The sequence below is a fragment of the Lynx canadensis genome, chromosome E3, assembly GCF_007474595.2.
Source record: "Lynx canadensis isolate LIC74 chromosome E3, mLynCan4.pri.v2, whole genome shotgun sequence".
In the NCBI taxonomy this organism is placed as follows: domain Eukaryota; kingdom Metazoa; phylum Chordata; class Mammalia; order Carnivora; family Felidae; genus Lynx; species Lynx canadensis.
In genome coordinates, this window is record NC_044318.1 from 40,331,843 (window position 1) to 40,350,758 (window position 18,916).

At 64.4% G+C, this 18,916-nt stretch overlaps 1 protein-coding gene across 1 annotated transcript in view; it reads left to right on the forward strand.

Moving 5' to 3' along the window:
• Positions 1 to 18,916, forward strand: part of CE3H7orf50 (chromosome E3 C7orf50 homolog) — a 108,460-nt gene that overhangs the window by 88,593 nt on the left and 951 nt on the right. Inside the window, exons 3-4 of the mRNA XM_030300480.1 lie at positions 9,074 to 9,270; positions 14,654 to 14,735. Of these exons, the coding sequence (XP_030156340.1) occupies positions 9,074 to 9,270; positions 14,654 to 14,735 (279 nt within the window). The remainder of the gene's footprint in view (positions 1 to 9,073; positions 9,271 to 14,653; positions 14,736 to 18,916) is intronic.

Below are 18,916 nucleotides of genomic sequence, written 5' to 3' on the forward strand. Positions count from 1 at the left end.
TCCTGCCATGCCCGTGTGCCTGCCCCCGTTGCCCCTGTGGAGCAGCCCGCGGTCGCGGTGACAGACAGGGAAAGCACAGAAAGATTCCAACTTGGCTCCCGAGCCCTGGGGGTCCCCATCGGGCTGGGAAGCTGGCACGGCGACACCCGCCAGCCAGCACGCAGCGGGCCAATGAAGGGTCCACAGCCAGAGTACAGAGCGTCCTGGGACGCCTGGCCCCCGACCTTTGCCGGACAGGGGGGCCAGAAGCCCTCCCCTCCCCAGCAGCCCTGCCGCAGAGCCTCCTACAGGCCCTCCCAGCTGCCGAGTGTGGTTTCCTCTTGTAGCCGAAGATTCACCTGCAGTCTCACTGGAGGGAGTGCAAGCTGGAGAAGAGACCTAGGGTGTTCACGTGGTGAGGGCGAGACTTTGTGACTCATTTGTTCAGCAGGCCGCGGTCGAACACTGGTGTGTTGCTGGGCAGTGTCCGTGGGGTGTGAGCAAGACACAGCCCGACCCTCTTGGAGCTCACGGTGCTGGGGGGGCCGTGCTGTTGGGAGGGTGCTCAACAGGTGAAGCAGAGGTTTCCCTGACTCTGAGGATGATGGGGGAGCTAGTTGAGAGGCTCCAGGCTAAGAGAAGAGAGTGTGCAAAGGCCCTGGGGAGGAGACAGCAGCCCCGGTACACAGAGCCCAAGGGTGGGAATGAGGCCAGCTCGGGGAGGGGGGGGGGGGTAACCAGAGTCTGCCAGGGGGGCGTGGGTCCAGGTGATGGGCAGAGAAACGGGGAGCACTTGGGGGCGCTGCAGCTGTGTGGTTTTCCTCCTCCCCTGCCCGGCCGGGGCAGGGCCTGTTAACAGGCAGGCCTCCGGGCGAGGGCCCTGTGCTGCCACCTGGTGGTGCGGCGGGCACCGACAAGTCGTCCCGAGTCTCCATTCCCGCTCGCGACAACCTCCTTCCACCGGGAGCCTGCGTGGGCCTCGCCTCGCGTCTCCCGCCTGCTTCGCAGACCCGGCTGGGGCTGGGGTCCGCGCCCACGTGCAGGCCCCGGGGCCCCGCCCACACCCCCGAGCGCCCCGCGCCTGCGTCACCGCCCGGCCGGCTGGATCCGGTTCCAGCCGAGCCGGGCCGGCGTGACATGCGCAGTGCGCGGGCGCTGCGGCCGGGCTGCCCGGGGCCCGCTGGCGGCCCGAGACGCGGAGGTCAGTGTGCCGAGCCCGGGATCGGGGCCCGGGGAGGGGGTGGGGGGACCCGCCCGGCACGAGCGCGCCCGCGCGGAGGGCCGGGCGTGTCCCGGTGGGGGTGCTGCGGAAGCCCGGGGCCGGGAAGATCCCGGCCCCGGTAAGACGGCTCACCCTGCGGGTGGGGCGCCCTTCCCCCTCGGGTCGGGCGCGGGTGGGCCCACGCCGCCGCCGAGGTTACCTCGTCGGGGGGCGGGGGGGGGCGGAGCGCCCTGCTTCCCAGCCTCGACGTCCTGCACGGTGAGGATGGGGCCCGAGTTGGGTCCTGCACCGGGGGGGTGGGGGGGGGAGGTCGTGGGGGTTGGGCCCGAGCTATGTGCTGCACCAGGGGGAGGTCGTGGTGACTCTGAGCTGTGTCCTGCACCGGGAGGGGAGGTTATGGGGGCTTCCGAGCTGTGTCCCGCACCAGGGGGAGGTCGGTGGGGGGGGCGGGGGGCTCCGAACTGTGCCCTGTGCCAGAGGGGAGGGGCCCCGAGCTGTCTCCTGCACTGGGGAGGAGGGCTTGAGGGGGCCTCCAGCTGTGCGCCCTTAACAGCTCTTCCTTGGGGAAGGTCTCTGGGGCTCGCAGCCCCTCCGATTGCTGGTTCAGAACCCCGGATTCTAGTCTCATCCCCGGGCCATGTGACCACACGCGAGTTCCCTGCCTCTCCAGCCTGTTTCTCTGCAAAACTGGGGAGTGGACTAAACCTTGTGCACCTGGGGACTGGTCTGTCCTTGCTCTCTCCACTCCTGGGACGGGTGTTGTCCTTTGCTTGGGACAGATAGCCCAAGGCGACATTATCTTAGCAAGTCCCACCCACACGTGGCACATCATCATTGTTGGGGGAGTGGGGAGGGCCTGCAGGGGTATCACCATTTTGCTTGTGAAGGTCTCTGGCTTTGACACATTATTTGGCAATGTGAATTTTCACGGTGCACCCTCGGGGATTCTGGCAAGGCGAGAAGCAGCTAACCCATGGTTTCCGTATGCTAGCTGTGGAATTATCTTGGAAATTATATTTAACAATGGATGGAGTTGATTTAATCATACGCTGTATTCATCCCGTGCCGCGTTTGTTTTGATGTTGGTGGTTCATTTTGGAGCCAATGAGGTGGTGGTGTCAGTTTCTCCCCATAGCTCAGACCGTTTGCAGATCTTGCACAGCTTACAGGGCCCGGAAGGCAAGGGATCCCCGAGCTGAGGCTTTGGTCGTGTTCTCTACCCAAAGGCGAGGGCGTTTCCGCTTCCTCGGCACAAAAGCCCCTGAGGAAGAATGCAGCCCACAGACCGCAGCTGAAAAGGCAGGAAAACCTATTGGAAAATCTTGTGCGGAACCGGCGGCCTCTCTGCGGGCTTCGCACAGGAGAGCCTGTGTTCTGGGCCTGCTCCCAGCGCCCTGGCCCGTGAACTCGGGTGGCACGGAGCTGTCTCTACGGTTTTCTACTGGGCTTTCGTTATTAGGAATCTGATTTCTGTTAATGTGGCGAGTTCAGCACTGCCGGGTCAGGAACGAGCGTCTGCTGACTTCTTGGAAGTTGTCCAGAAGCATGTTTTTTGTGCGTTCAACGCTATTTTTAGACCCATTTACGATTCCTGTACTTCGTTTTCCTCCTGGCTCTGCCCGTTCTGGCCATCAACCTGCCGGAATGGCATTTCCAGATTAAAGTGAAAGTGCACCCTTCAATTTCTGGCCAGTCACACGTTTCCGGAAACGAGAGGAAGGCAGATTCAGAGTTTACTAGAAAGGGGGTGGGCGTGGCTGGGGGGCGGGCTCAGCGGCCTGCCGTGAACACAGGCGTGACTGTGCACGTGACCTTTGCCGTTAGATCTGGCATCCGTGCCTGGAAGCCATAACTGTGACATTCCACGGTCGGGCTGTTGACCGCACAATGCAGCTGGATTCCACGCCTTGCTGGCCTGCTGGTAACGGAGGAAAAGTTTACTGAGTCTAGATCGTTAGACCCCGCCGGTGGGCAGTCCTTCTCAGAAGTGACAGAGCTCGCACAGGGGGAGCCCGCCGGGGCCTGTGCCTCCCCCCCACCCCCGATGTAGGCAAAGTCACCCCAAGGCAGTGAGGGCTGGCGGCAGGGACGTGGTGCCCTTGGGGTCTGCAGACCCACCTTGGAGTTAGGAGACCCTGTAGGTCCCTACCTCTGGCGAGCAGGTAACCGTTTCCTTTTCTAGCGGCGGAGGCTACGCCTTCGTGTGTGGCTGTGAGGTGCTGGGGGTGTGCCTCGCCCAGTACCGCGTCCTGCGTCCTGGGTCTGGCTGACGGAGGCCTCCAAAGGAGGGGCCCTCACAGCCTCTCTGGGGACCCCGCCTGCCCTCAAAGGCCTCCAGAGCTTGTGTGCCAGACCAGGTGAACCCCCTCGGCTCAGCAGGGCGTCTCCAGAAATGGAAACTAGAGTGCGGGGCTGCTTCCTAGCTCTGTTCTCCGTGGACTCAACGGTCTTCCTGTCCCCATGCGTCCTCTTCCGTGTGCCCTGTCATCTCAGATCTAAGACCTCAGGGCCCTGGACACTTTCTGTCCCCGAGCCTCTCCCGGCCGGTGCGGACACCCACGTTTGACATCTGAGCGTGTGTCCTGTGAATTGTGCCAAAACCGAGTCCGCTCCTCCCCTGGCCTCCCCCGTCTGCCCCTGGAGCTGGCGTCCTCCTAGTCCCCGTCCCCTTCTCCCACAGCCCTTGTCAGCTCAGCCTCCTCGCACCTCTCCTGTCTTCTGCCAGTGTCCACGGGCTCGGGGCAGGGCCGCGGCCACAGCTCATCCTGTTCACACCTTGTGCCCTGTGCCCCTGGAGCTCCTTGAGAGCAGGGCTACTCTTCACCTGTGTCCCCTGAGGCGCCTGCGCTCTGCCCTGGACGATGGTCCCAGATGGTGCCCGTGGAGCCGGCGCTGAGCCTGACCGAGTGGGACCCCAGACAAACCTCCCCCCACACCTGCCGGGGGGAAGGGGCCACCGATGTCTGCCAGGTAGCTGTCCCCATCAGTCACTCGGCCCCACGGGCACCACCTGCACACGTCCCTCCGGGAAAGGACCCTGGGAGATTTCTCCACCCCCATCCCTCCCCCAGAAGTCTAGCCTGTATGCTCTTTCTGTCTGTCCCCGTGTCTGCCTCCACTCAAGAGCGGGCCCTCCCAGGACACGGCTGGACATGCTGATTTTGGGTGAACTGTCAAAGGGTAAATGTGCCCTAAAAAAAAGTCCTCACGGGGTCAGGGGACTTTGTCTCCAGAAAAGTCTGGTCCTCGTCTCGGGGCTGGAGGTTCCCTGTGTCCCCAGGCAAAGGCACCAGCTGAACCCACAGAGCCCCGTGGGACACCCACAGTGTCACATTGCAGGCAGGAGGCTGGGCCGTGTGACTCACCCTGGCTTTGCCAGTGTGGCGGGGGGGTGCAAGGGGGGCTCCTCGCTGGCTCGAGACCACCCTGTCCCCAAAGGAGGTTGGTCCCCGCACAACCCTGCGAGAGATGTGGCATCCTGGCTCTGTCCCGGGCTGAAGCTGTGAGGGACCAAAGAGAGGTTTTGTGGGGCTGGTCCTCTCCAGCCTTCCTGCAGCCCCCTGACGCTGCACCTGTATCGGCCTCTCACAGACTTCACGTTCTGCCCACACTGCGCACTCCTGTTTGTGTCCTGGGGTTCGAAGAAGCAAGTGGGGGCACCCAGGTGGCTCAGTCGGTTGGGCGTCCGACTTCGGCCCAGGTCATGATCTCACGGTTCGTGGGTTTGAGCCCCGCATCGGCGGGGGGGGGGGGGGGGTTCCTGTGTCTCCCTCTCTCTCTCTGCCCCTCCCCTGTTCGGGCTGCGCCCGTGTCTGTCTCTGTCTCTTCCTCTTTCTCTTTCTCTTTCTCTCTCTCTCTCTCAGAAGTAAATATTAAAAAGAAAGCAGCAACAGCAAGAGTGAAAACCGAGTCTCCTAGTGCTGAAACACAGGCTGGCCACCCAGTGCTCTCCACCTCTGCTGGCGTCCCGGCTCTGGGGAGTCTGGTGCGCAGGGCCTGTGCTAGCAAGGGGGGTGGCGCCACGGCCCTGGAAGCCGGGACTGGGTCGCAGGTCCCACCGACAGCCCAGGCCATGGCTCTGAAGAGCGCCCGTATGGGAGAGCCTCTGCGGAGCACTGGCCTGTCCTCCAAGGGCCACTGTCCCTGCCCACCTCCCACCTGTGACCGTGTGTGGACAAGACTTCACCCCTCCAGTTCCTCATTTCTGGCGACCAAGGAGGTCACCTCCACTGGGATCCTGGAGTCTGTTCCTTAATGTGCGTCCCTGGGTGTGTGTTTCTGGGAGGAGGGTCCGGCGGTTTTCATCACGTCCGTCCTCCAAGGCCAGGTGGGTTTAGGTGGCGAGAGCCGGGTGGGGAAGGAGCCTGGCTGTCCCCAGGGTCGTGGGGGACCTGCAGGCCTGGGCAGGTGGGCTCAGGTTGCAGTTATGTTTTTCACCCCGACTTACAGACCCAGGGAGTTTGAACCTGGATTAAGGAAACACTATTTGCACGGTCTCTCCTGACTTTTGGCATTTTCGCTGTGAATGTTGGCAGGCCGCGGTGGCATTGGCGGGATGTGTGGAGGGCACGGGCACTTTCCTGGCACGTGACGGGTGGAGACCGCTCCCGGCGTCACCTGTACTCGGCTCCCCTGCCCGGTTGCACGACAGACCCGCACGGATGGGTTCGTGTGGTGTCGACGGTCTTTTGATGAAGGGTTCCGTTTGTGCCCCGCATGTCCTGTGTGTTCCGTTTCCTGCGTTTAAAAGCCTTCTGAAAGGGGTGTCCAGGCCCCGCTACGTTGTGCAGGACCCTGCACCCAGGAGCTGTGCCCCGCCAGGAGCCCTGCCGCCCTGAACAGCCGCTCTGACAGCCGCTCTCCCTGTCCTCCAGGAGCTCACTTACATCCGGCCGTGAGCTCCTCGAGGCCAGAGCCCGCGTCTGCCTCCACTCAGCGCCAGCCCGAGACTCCCGGAGGGCGTCGTGCCCACCACCACACGCACCTGGAGACTCGGCTGTGTTCCAGGAGCAGCTTCCAGAATTGTCCGCACACACCTTTTCTGAAATCGTTCTCATTTTAACCAGGACGCTGCAAGCAAAACGAAAGGGGAAATTGTTTCATTCTCGCGGGCGCGAGGGGGTAGCTGTCGCTCACGTGTTACTTTAGCCGGGGGTTTTGGGGTGGTGAGAGGGATTGGGGAAATTAGGCTTTGAAGGATCTGACAGTTCGTACCTGCACGTTCCGTATCCTTCACTGTCACTTGAATCTGCTGCTGTCGCTGTGGGTTTCCGATCGTTGAAAGGGTTCTAGGTCTGTCTGCAGAGGGTGCCACGGAACGTGGACAGAGGCCACGTGGGGGTCTGCGATGCCTCTGATGACTGTACCCGCGTCTTGTTTCAGAATAAAACATTTCTCTAAAACGTTGTAGGAAACGCTCTTTTTTGTTCTTCATTGTTAGATAAGGGAAATTGTGCTACCGTGTGATACCTAGTAGTAAGTCTGATGAAGGTGTACTTTTGAACTAGAGCGAAATTTCTGAAGGTGCACAGCAAGAGGCATGGGCTTCCTGCCCACCTGTTTCCTAGGTTCAGAACCAGAAGGAAGTGGGGCCTTCCTGGTGGGGAGGCCTGTGAGCCTGCTGCTGTTTTCTGGGCCCGACTCTGGAGTCCCTTCTGTCCCCCAAGCTCCGGGCCACGAAGCAGTTGACGTCAGGGGGCCCGGACTCCAGGGGGGCGGATCCCACCGTGACCCTGGGGAGCACCCAGCTGCGGGGAGCACTGGTTAGACTGTTGTGGACAGTTTACGGAGAGACTACTGTGGCTAAAGATCCTCGGCCCCGGGGGCCACACAGATGTGGCTCGGGCAGGGCTCTGCCCACATCCGTAAACTGAGGACCGAGCAGAGACTGTCCCTCCCCTGCCGGCCGGCCCTTCAGGGGCAGCGCCGTGTGGCGCTTAGGGTGAGTCCGTAGACGCCACGCACAAACTCCAGTCGGGGTTTTGTCGTCTGAGGTGCCCTGACCTCACGGCCCTGGGCCCTTTGCCACAGCAGCACCCTGCCGCCACCCGATAGCACTTTCTACGTGAACGGATAACCGGACCGCAGACTGTCGCCTGACGCTTCTCTCGATGCTCCTCAAAAACGTTTGCCGTAGAGCTGCTGCCACGATGAGCCGCCTTCTGGGGGGCATAAAGGTCTGGTTCTGTGGGGGGGGAGGGGCCTGCCCTCTCCCCGCCCCCAGCCTCTGCTCACGTGCTGTGACTCCGGCTCTGGTCCCAACTCTGCCTCCTTCGCCTTCGGGACGAGCGTCCAGACCCTGCAAGCGGCTTGGCTTTCCCTGAGCGCTCCTGGGGTGTCGTGACCTCTGCCCCCACCCCCTGGAAGAGCAGGGCCCGGGTGGGCCGGTCTGCACCCCGCTTCTCCTCAGAGGCCACCAGCAGGCCCCCTGGGACCCGGGATGAAACGGGCAGGAAGGGCGTCTTGCTCCCGCCCATCCTGCTTGGAGCACAGGCCGCACAGAAGTGGTCTCGAGAAACACTGGGTTTCTTGCAGTTTTGGCCTCTTTCCTAGGCCGGCCCCGAGGCCACGTCTTCAGTCAAGGTGGAGACCCCAGGAGGGCACCGGGCCTGCCCTCCTGCCTCCCATCATGGTGTCACCACTGCTCCCCTGGACCTCAGGAAACCCTCAGAAATCCCGATGGCCTCAGACAACTAGGCTCGCGGGTAGGGGGCATGTGCCGCCCCAGGGCTGTGTCTGTCCAGAGACCCCCCTCTGGAAGCACCCCCTGTGTGCTGGCGGCCTGTGAGCCCCATGTGAGAGGAGCCGTGCATGTGTGTGCACATGCGTGTACATGGTGCCAGGGCTGCTGGAGCCTCCCTGGGGCAGCCTGGAGGCCCCACTGCTGGTTTTAAAGGAGGCAGAGGGGGGAGCTGGAGAGAGAGCGTCTCTTTTGTTTTAGAAGATTCCGGAAAGATCTGGCGTCGAGTGGGAACACAAAGGTTGTCAAGGCACTGGCACTTTGTAAGCTGGCCTCTGGGGAGGCGAGAGGGGAGCGGAGGGGAGGGGAGGGGAGGGGGAGGTCTGCAAACGCTGGATGTGCCTGGGGTAGCCTTTGCCCTTCCGGAGGCCTTGGGGCAGTGGCCTGGTCCCAGGCCAGAGGCGGAGTGACCAGTGCTCATGTGCCAGGTTTTCCAGGAAAGGGGACGTGTGTGCAGGTCCTGGGGTCATGATCCCCCGCCCCGTTGAAAGCCTGGTTTGGTTTGATATGGGGAGCGGGTTGGGGCTGTACTGCTGGGCGCAAGGTATCTGGGAAAATAGGGGTGTCAGGAGGCCGCGGCCCTATCAGGGGAGAGCGAGAGGCCGGCAGCCTGCGTCCACCAACTGCTTAACTGCTGGGGGAGGCACCCAGGCCTTCCTCGGGAGGGGTTCCTAAGTGGAAAGGCCTCTGTGGGTACCCCACCCCCCAGCCTTGAGCAGTATGCTCTCAGCCCTGCCTCAGTGCACCTGGTCTGCGGGCAGCCTGAGGGCAGCAGACAGTGGGGGCAGCAGCAGGGCTGGGGGGCTGGGGAGAGGGAAAGGAGGAGGGGCAGGTCTCCTGCAAGGCTGTGGGGGGATGGGGCTCTCCTCTCCGCCCAGAAATCCTTGTCCCCAGTGCGTGAGTGCAGGTGCAGGATCAGGAGAGAGGTCCGAGGTCAGTGAGCTTTGACACGTGCTGGGGTGAGATAGTCACACCCGGCCCTTCCCCGCAGGACTTGTCACCAGGCGCTGGGTCTCTTGGGTCCCTGGGAGGGCAAGACTTTGAGCAGCCCCTTCCCCAGGTACTGGGGGTGAGGGAGGGGGTCCAGGGAGCTGAGGGGCACCCTTCCAGGCTGGTTTTCCCTTGCCTTTCAGGGAGGAGCCGCCTGGGGCGCCAGGCAGGACACGGCCCTCGAGCTGCCCGAGCTGACCCCAGAGGAGAAGAGGGTCTTGGAGAGGAAGCTGAAAAAGGAGCGGAGGAAAGAGGAGAGGAAGCAGCTTCGGAAGGACGCAGCCCCGAGCGTCCCGGCCAAGCCCTCCGGGGCCCAGCTGGCCCTGGACTACCTCCGTGGGTAAGACGGCCCTCTCACGCAGGGCCTGGCCGGGTCTGGAGGGTCTCTGGTGTACCGGGAGGGACGGGGGCTCGGGTGAGCTGCTCCAAATCTGGCTCCTGGGGCCAGTGGTGTCCCTGCAGCCTGGGACCTGCCCTGGTGGGCGTCACCACAGAACCACCACCCCTAGTGCCCACTCGAGCCCTCGGGGTGCCTGGCAGACCCTGGTTTACCCTGTTCCCACGGCAGGCAGAGCCTGGCATTTGCCAACAGCTCTGTGCAAGCCTCTCTAGGAGCTCCTGGAAGAGCCAGGCCCCAGTGAAATCGCTGGCTTCTGTTGGCAGAGGAACCTGCGGGGAAGTAAAGTCACGGGTTCCAGCAGCCTCCCCCCGCCCCCGCCGCCCACAATGGTTTTCCTCCTCCGGAAGTGGGGTCCGTCCAGTGGCATCAGCGGCCAGCACCAAGACGGGCTTCCCTGGGGAGACCCAGCTCGGACGCACTCATCTGTGCGTTGATCGTGGGGAGCGGTGTATGCGCAGCCGCCCCGGCCGCCGCCGAACTCCTTTGACTCCAGCAGCAGCCCCTGCTCCCGGCACTCACTCCCCGTTCCCCTCAGACTGCCCCACCCCGCCCGCCTCCACCCAAGCCCTCGTCCACCCCGTGTCTCTGTGGGCGCGTCGATTCCGGACGATTGCGCACGTGGCAGTCACGCACAGCGTGGCCTTTTGCGAAGCGCTTCCTTCGCTCGGCGAAACGTTTGAGGCCCACCCACGTTGCAGCACGTGTCAGGCGTCCCTTTCTCTTTACGGCCAGATACCACGCAGCGCACGCATACGCCACGTCTCGTTTATCCGCTCACCCGCTCGTGGGCGTTCGGGTTGTTTCGGGCGCGGGGCCGTTGTGGCTGATGCTGTGGTGTGTGTCCGCGTACGGGATCTTGTGGGGACGTGTCTTCCTCGGTCTCGGGCACAGCCTCGGAGCGGGATTGCCAGGGACCCCGTTTTTGCAGGAGCTGCAGACCTGCCCACGGCGGCTGCGCCACGTTAACAGCCCCGCCGGCAAGGGCCCCGACTTCCGCCCGTCCGCGCCCGCCCTCGCTGATGACAGCCACGCGGGTGGCTGTGGGGCCGTGTCTCGCTGTGTTCCTCGTTCGCATCCTGTACGTGTTAAACCAAAAATGCCGATAACCCAGGGGGCTGCCGAGCGGCGCCCTCTTGGCTCCTCCCCAGAGGGGTCCCTGGAAGGACTCAGCCAGGAAGGCGAGTGCCCCCCGGTCCCAGCTCCGTGACTCCACCTGCTGGCCCCGGGCGTGGCTGCGTTGGGGGCAGGAATCCAGCACACCAGCTGGCTGGCCTCCTCAGGGCAGAGAACTGAGGGTCCCGCAGCCTGGCCCCAGTGAGGAGGACCCTGTCCGCTGGTCCCCGTCCCCAGCCTCAGGGATGTGTAATTCTGAGCGACGTGGGACCCTGGGGCCTCTGCACTCTTGGCTGCTGGGCACAGTGGACGGGGCTGGAACCAGCACCCCTTAAGGAGTCCAGCCCCCAGTGTTGGTGTCACCCGGGCACATGCTCGCACACGTCCCAGCGAAGAGAGAGCTGGGTCTGGGCTCTGGGGTGCAGCTGGGGAATCTGCATGTGCTGGGACCAGGTCTCTGGCTCGACTCTCCCGGCCTCCCTCCCTAAACTCAGCAGGGGTGCAGGGGCATCGCCAGCCCCCGTAGCCCTGGCAGAGGCTGGATTGGCCCTGCTGCATGTCATGGGTCTAGAGGGGTGAGCCCTGCAGGGACCACACACAGCAGCAGCTCGAGAATGCCGTCCGTGCAGCCCTGTTCTCTGAGGTCAGAGCTGAAGGCCGTCCCCGGTTGGTGGCCAGAGAGGGCAGGAGCGCGTGGGTGGGGGCCCACTGGGACTTGAGGACAGATGCCTGCTACTCCCTCCGCTGGCGTGCGGGTGTGGGGTCCCCGGCTCAGTGGGGCTGTCAGCACGGCGTGGGGCACCAGCCTTGGGGATGGCAGGGCCTGGGCTGGAGCCAGCCTGCTGCTTGTCAGTGTGGGTCCTCGAGCGAGAGAGTCGTCCTCTGTGGTCTCGGCTGTCAGTCTGAGAGCCCACGCGTGTTTCTGTGAGCGCGCACGGGTCACGGCTGGACACAGGAGGCCGCGGGGCCGGGGCTGAACAGAGGAGCCGGGGGACAGGCCAGCCACGGAGTGGACCTCAGGCTGTGTCACGGGCGCAGAGCCCGCCTGCGGTGGGCGGGGGTGAGGACAGGCTAGAGGCCTGCGGCCGCTCTTTGCGTAGACCCCGTGTGGACGGCAAGAGGCCTGGCTGCGGACCCGGTCTTCACTCCCGAGGCCACGCCTCCCGCCGCGGCGTGGACTGCCCAGCTCCCTGGCATTCACCCACCGGGGGCCTGTCCTGTCCGGATGCCCCATTACCTAGAGGCCGGCCCGGGGACGCCATACGTGTTGTGGTAGGCCGCCTGTCCTCTGCCGTCTGGGTCTCGCTTCCGGCCTCGCCTCCAGCCCGCGCGGGCTCCTGTGGCCGCCCGGCGTCCCCGTGCCTGGCAGCTGTAGGTCTTGTGTGGCGGGAGCTGCACCCCATGCGTGTGCTTGGAATGGTAGCGGTGGTCTCTGGGCCCGCGGGAGCCCCGAGGGCAGCCTGGCCCCTGTGGGATGTCAGACCCAGGGCCGAGGCAGCCAGCACGCTCTCCCCTGAGACCCCGCACCAACCCCTCGCCGGGCTGGGGGCAGGGAGACGGACTCTGGCTGTCTCTTCCCTCTTCCACCGGGGCCCCTCCCACCGACTGAGCCAGACACGGCAGCTCCTCCCTCACGGGGTGTCCTGTCCCGCTGGGCGCCCGGCCCCCAGCCCCATCCGCAGCGCAGGCCGGGACTCAATCAGGTGCTGCGTAAGCGGGGGTCAGCGGGGCGCGCGGCCTCAGCGACTCAGGGCCTGCCTTCCAGGGACGAGAGGCTGCTGGGCCCCATCCCTCGTTTACGCCCGGGGCCTGGGCCGGCCAGCCGATTCCAGCTTCCCGTGAGCTGAGAGATTTCTGCCGTGCAGACCGGGCCGTACGAAATCCACGAGTTGTCTGATTGCCGCGAGAGCACGGGCTGCTCTAGGCCGCGATGGCACTGCCGGCTGGAACGTGGGGGTTGGCACGTGTGAGGCCTGGGGCCGGGTTCTTAGGGTTTCCCTGAAGACCGTGGCCTTGGGGACAGGTTGGTGGAGATAGAGACACATTCACCGGCCCAGGGGCTCCAGAACCTGCCCGATGTTGGGGCTCAGGCGGGGCCCGTGGGACACACGTGTCTCTGGGCGGCCGGGGGCCGGGGGCCTGTACAGCAGCTGCACGTGCTTCTGCCCGTCTGGGTGTTGAAGCGTCCTTCACCCGTGACCTCACGGAGCCACGTTCTCTGGGAGCCACTGACGACTCCGTACCCCCTCGAGAGGGTGGGGCTCAGCCCTTACCACCAGGGAGCCCGCCCGGCGCGGGGTCCCCGCTCCCTCCCCGTGGACCCTGGTCTCTCAGATTCTCTATCCCCACGGGTCCTGCCTCTCAGGGAGGCGTCTCTGAGACAGAGCAGGAGCCTGGAGAGGCGGGCTGGCTTGTTCATGTCCGTCATCCCCAACTTCACTCCTGTGTCCTCGTCGTCCTGGTCTGGGGGCCTCCTCTCTGCCTGTCGTGGCCTAGGGGCTTGGGGCTCCCAGCCAGTGCCCCTTGCTTCCTTTGGGCCCACACGGCAGCTCTGAAGCCACCGTAGCACTGTCTGGGGGTTCAGGTGACCACAAGGGGGGTTGAGCCTAAGCTAGACCAGAGCCCTGGCTCGGGTCAGGCACACGGCCCGTCCGTGTTGTCGATGCCGTGGCCATGGCAGCCAGGTCCGTGGAGCCCCAGGTCCCAGGCAGTGGAGCTCGGCACCTCCACACCCTCCGTCAGCCCAGGATGGATCCCACAGACCCTGGGGGAGGTCGTGTGCCATCTTCCAGGGCAGGGGAATTGGCCAGCGTGCAGGTGGTCAGTGGAACCAAGTGGCAATTTGAACAGAGAAGGTTTATTGTAAAGAATGAGTAAGCACGGCAAAGGGCTTGCTAGTAAGTCGAAACCCAAGACCCGGGAGGAGCAGACCCCAAGACAGCCACTCCTCAGGGCCGGACGAGCCCAGGGCCTACAGGAGCTGTGGCCACAGGACTTGCTGGGAAGGCTGCTCATGGGAGGCCTGGCCAGGGCTTCGTGGACCGTCGGCTCCAGGGGGTTGCTTGCTGGAACCAGACTGCATCAGCCTCCGTGTCCTGTTTTTATGGCTCTGCGGCTCCTTCTACTCAACGTCGCGCCATCTGGCAAACCCATTTTTTGAAGACCCCCCTCCCCCCAGCAGAGTGGGCGACGGACGGTGTGAGCCGGCGCAGTCACTCGATAACCAGCACGGGGCAGGGGCCCCTCGGGTTAACCCGCAGGGTTCAGCCAGGCACAGCGCCCGGCCTGGCGGCTCTTGGGCTCTTCCTCCGGGCCTCCTGTAATGACCACGGCCCGATTTCTGCCGTGCCGCGCACTCGTTCCGGGCACAGGCCGAGGGCCACACCTGCGGGTGCGGGAGTCCGGGTCGTGGTGCCCTGAAGGCACACCGCTTTGTAGGGGCGCCGGTCAGTCTCCAGGGCCAGATCCCAGATGTGAAACCACGGGTCCCCAGCGGGATGGGAGCAGGGACCCGGTCTGGCTCAGGTCCTGCTCTGTGGCTGCCACGCAGAGTGCCCGTGGTCCCCGGCAGACGTGGGGCGGGGCTCAGGCGGCTCTGCTGTCACGTGACCGTGTGTGTGAAGTCGAGTAAGAGTGACTCCACCTCGGCCCCGCGAGCTACTGTCCCTCTAGTCGAGGCTGCAGCTAGGGCACATCACACACCCTGGGGGCTCACCCCCCGCCCTCCTGCCCACACCCCTCGGTGCCCCCGAGTCCCAGACACGCCGCCCTTCTCTTCCTCCTGCTTGTCAGCAGGCTGGCCTCGTGGCCGCGGGTTGGGTGGGGGCTGGGGTGGGGGGGTCACACGGCCTCAGGTGGCCCACACCAGCACGACCCTCGGGGTCAGGGTTCCTGGCTCCCCCCGGGCTGCTCTCCCTCACCCTCCACACACAGCTCTCGGTTGGAAGGCCGTCCCCGCTCTGGCGGGCACACGGTGAAGGCTGACGCGGGAGCGGCTGATTTCAGGAGCCTCCGGGTGCCCGGGCCGTCTGGCGCGGACGTGGAGGCAGGCGCTCGGGAGTGAGGCGTCCTCCCAGCGCCAGGCCCCTGAGCCCCCTCCGCTGCTCCTCGTCTGCCGCCCTCCAGCTGGGGAGGGGCCTCCACACACCTGGTGCACAGACCCTCTGTCAGTTCGCGCCGGCGCCTGACGTGTCCTGTCCTTGCTTCCCAGCTGGGCCCAGAAGCACGAGGAGTGGAAGTTCCAGAAGACGAGGCAGACCTGGCTGCTACTGCACATGTATGACAACGACCAGGTATGTGCACCGGTGGGGCGGGGTGGGGGAGCAGGGGTGTACACGCTGTGGGTGGTTTGGACAGGGGTGTGCACACGGCGGTGGGGGGGGATGGTTAGGGCAGGTGTGTGCACGCTGGGAGGGCTTTAGGGCAGGGGTGTGCATGCTGGGGGGAGGTGAGGGCAGGGGTGTGCACCGAGGGGCAGGGGTGTACATGAGGCTGGGAGCAGGGGTGTGCACACCCGGTGGGGGTGGTTAGAGCAGGGGTGTGCACGCTGGGAGGGCGTTAGGGCATGGGTGTGCACGCTGGGAGGGCGTTAGGGCAGGGGCAGGGGTGTGCACACTGGGGGGTGTAGGGCAGGGGGGGCTCGCGTGCGCACATGTCCGACAGCAATCATGTGTGCACGCTGGGGGAGGGGAAGCACGCGCGGATGTAGGACGGCGACTGCCGTGTGCGTGGTGAGTGAGCGGAGGGAGGTGGAGCGTGCGTCCCCGGTGGGGAGGAGAGCTGTGTGCACCTGGCGGGGTGGGGAGTGCGTCTGGGAGAAGCCAGTTATCAGACGCAGGTGGGGCACGGGGTGCCCTCCCAACGCAGCTGGGGCAAGATGCTCCATGCCGACCTCCCTCGGTCACATGATTCAGGGGGCACCTGGGTTTGAGCGTGCGGTAGTCGGCCATGGCTGTGGACCTGCTTCGGGATTCTAGAAACGCCCCGATTGTCACCACACCGTTGGCAGCTCTCGTCCCGGCCAGTGGTCGCCCTGGTGCTTGCCACGTGGTGCTCCTTGGTCCACCCTCGTCTGCCTTGGTCGGCTGGCTTTCTGCCCTTGGGCAGAGCCTGGCCGCCTGCCCCCTCCCCCGCCCCACCAGAGCCACATCCACGTCTGCGAGGGTCTTCTCCCAGGCTGCATAACCCCCTGCTACCGCCGTTGGTTCTGACAAGTATAGCTTTCGTCACAAGCGTGACGGCCCTGCTACAGGGAGGTCCAGGGTGCCTGTGTGCCCGTGACCGGGGAAGGACACGCCTGAGAGCCAGACTCTGAAATCAGGGTGGGGGGACAGCTTTCCGAACAGGCGCCAGGGCTGGGCCAGCCTGTACCGCTGCAGGAGTCGCGGGCCGGCCTTGTGACCCACCGCAGAGCCCGCACTGGGGCGTGACATCCCACCCTTCCTTCCCCGTGACCCCCCTGTCCCGCGCCGATCCGTGGCCGCTCCCCACTCGCCATAGCTCAGGGCCCACACCCCCTCCCCCCAGCACATCACCAGACTTCTGTGCCCAGAAGCCCGGGCCCCGCGGACACAGCGTCCCTGGGACTCTCTGGAGCAGGTGTCACACACACGGAGCCAGCGGGCAGCTGTGGACAGAGACCTGTGTCCTGACCACCCTGCCCGCCCCCTTCCCCCCCGGGGCCTCAAGGTGCTGGCAGGTGATGGTGGCCTGACAGCCACTCCCAGCCTGTGTGGGCTCGCTGTGCCCTGAGGAGGGGCCTAGGCACCTCGGGAACCGAGGCCTTGCTTCCTGAGGCCCCTGGAGACCACCTGGTCACTGCACGCCGGGAGGTGGGCTGGGGACGTGTCATAATTTTGACAAAGCCTGATTTTTGTCTTTTTTTTCTGTCGCTTGTGCGTCTGGTGTCATTACTAAGAAATCACGGTCTCACCCAAGGTCGGCAGAATTACCCCAGTGTTTCCTTGTGAGGGTTTTGTAGTTTCTGTTCTTACCTTTAGGCCTTTGGTCTCTTTGGGGTTAACTCTGTGTGTGTGTCAATTCGGTTTCTGTGAGTAGACTGTCCCCCAGTGGATGGACTTGGCACCTTCTCGGTATCCTGTCATTTACTTAGCCATCTGCCCCGCTGGGACGTTAACCTGGAAGGACAAGGCTCGTCGGCTTTCACGGACCCCCACATCTCTGAGCCTAATGCCCCGGAGCTGCCTGGGCTCCCCTGGGAACCGGGGCACGTGCACCTGAACCCAGCTGGGGGGAGGGGTGGTGTCCGGGGCCTTTGTGGAGGGGCCGATGGATTCATTGGTCTCTGGTGAGCCCCCTGAGGTCAGGGTCAGGGTTCACTTGGGGTCCAGCACAGGCAGTGGGATAGAAGAAAGCCCTGGACCGCAGCGGATGACTGGCCGAGGCGCCTAGGGGTGGGGGGGTAGGAGGGGAGTCGCGGAGGCGGGGAAGGGGGAAGGGCCCCTGGGAACTGTGTGCCCGGCCCTTGGTTCCGCAGACGCTCCCGGGCCTGCGTGACTCAGCAGGCTGCTGGCAGGAACAGGAGGGGACCCCGGGGCCAAAGCTGGGGGTCCTGGTTGCTCCGGCCCCCAGACGCTAGACGGTGCCGTCTCCTGGCCCCACACCGAGCCCCGCTTCCCTTTGTGGGCGTCCTGCCGTCCCGCCCACGTGCCCCGCCGGCTGTGTGTGGCCCCGGAGCAGAGTGCCGGACCCTCCTTGGCTGGACCGTGGCAGCAGTGGCGCCCCGGTGCTGCCCGCAGGAACAGCAGAGGCCGTGACGTGAGACGAACCTGTTCTGTGGTCCCACGCGTGCCCTGTCTTCCTGGTGCGCCTACTTGAAGAACCCCCACCCCCACCCCCACCCCAGCCTCACTTCGAGCCCCTGAGGCGCACGGGCCTGACCTCATGGCCGCCACGTGTCTGCGTGTGTGCGTGGGTGTGCATGAGCACTTCCTGTCGGGAGCAGGATCTGCGATTCGGTTTCACGGATGAGACAGAAGCCACATCCGACCCCCGTGGGGGTGGACTGACAAGGGAGGGGAATAGAAAGCCCGGAAGGGAACGAGTACGCTCAGGGTCCACAGAGGCAGAGGGAGCCACCACCATTCGATGGGGAAAGAATGGCCTCCTCCGCAAGCGGAGTTTTGCCAGCTGGATTTGCACGTGTCAAGGAAGGAAGGTGACCCCACCGGACCTCTGTCAGCAGCCCTCAAAGTGGGTCGAGGCCCCGGATGTCGGGGCTGAAACTACAGCTCCCAGAAGCAAATGTGGGGGCACCTGTGTGGCCTCAGGTCGGGCACAGGCGCTGACTGCCCCAGCACAGTGACCGCAGACTCAGACTGGCGGGCGGGGAGATGGCCACCCACCCACCCACAGGAGGGAGGAGGTGGGCGCAGACCCCGATCTCACGGACTGTGGGAGCTTTTCTAGGTCGACAGAAGGGCAGCCCAACTCTAAAACGGACAAAGGGTGTGCGTCAACCTCTGTCCAGAGCAGACGATGCAGGTGGCCTTTGAGCGAGTGTCGAGGAGCTCAGTGTCACAGGCGTTGGGGAGGGGCCGGTCAGAGCAGGATGGCCCTGTGACCAAAGACAGACTGTGACCCGTGTCGCTGAAGACACAGCCGTTCTCGGCGGTGTTCTTCTCTCATGTTCTCAGTGGATCGTGTTTCCTTACTTCTCGAGGATGTCAGTAACACCACTTTGAAGTCCCCTTCTCTCCGCACGACATTTATCTGTTCAGGTCGCTTTTGGTTTGTTTGCTTGGTCTCTGACTTTGAGATCAGACACTTTGTTCTGACGTGATGCCCTGTGGGGTCAGGAAGGGCCTGGAAACCTGGCCAGGGCTGTGCGCACCCCAGGGGCCCGTGTCCTGAGCTGAGACCCAGATCCTGAGCTGATGGGCTGGGCTCAGGATCTGGGTTTTCTCTCCTGTGTCCTCAATTTCACGGTAGAATCTTCTAGTCTTGCTGCAGGACACAGGCTTGGCCGCCAACACCGGGGAAGCCTGTGCAGGGAGGTGGGGGGTTCAACAAGGGGTGGGAGAGGGTCCGCATGCGAGGGGAGTGATGTGGGGGCCCCCTTCCCCATCGAATGGTCTGGGCGCCCTTGTCGAGAGCCGGCTGACCATGGATGGAGCGGTTCCTGCCTGGGCCTGGCTCTGTCCCCTTGCCCCGCGTGCCTGTCTCTGCCTCTGCCTCCACTGCTGAAGCTTTGGAGTTGAGGCCTGTGAGTCACTACCTGCTTTGTGAGCGGACCCGGCTGCCCCTTCACTCTCCCCTCGGGACGGGACCAGCCGAGCCTGGGGTCGGGGAGCCAGAACTCGGTTTTATCGGCGGGGGCTCCACCCTCAGACCCCCGGGGTGTGTGTGTGTGTGTGTGTGTGTGTGTGTGTGTGTGTGTGTGTCTCTCAGAAGATTTCTCTCCTCACAAACACGCCTGTTAACTGTCGACCGGCTGGCCTTTCGGGAGGGGGTG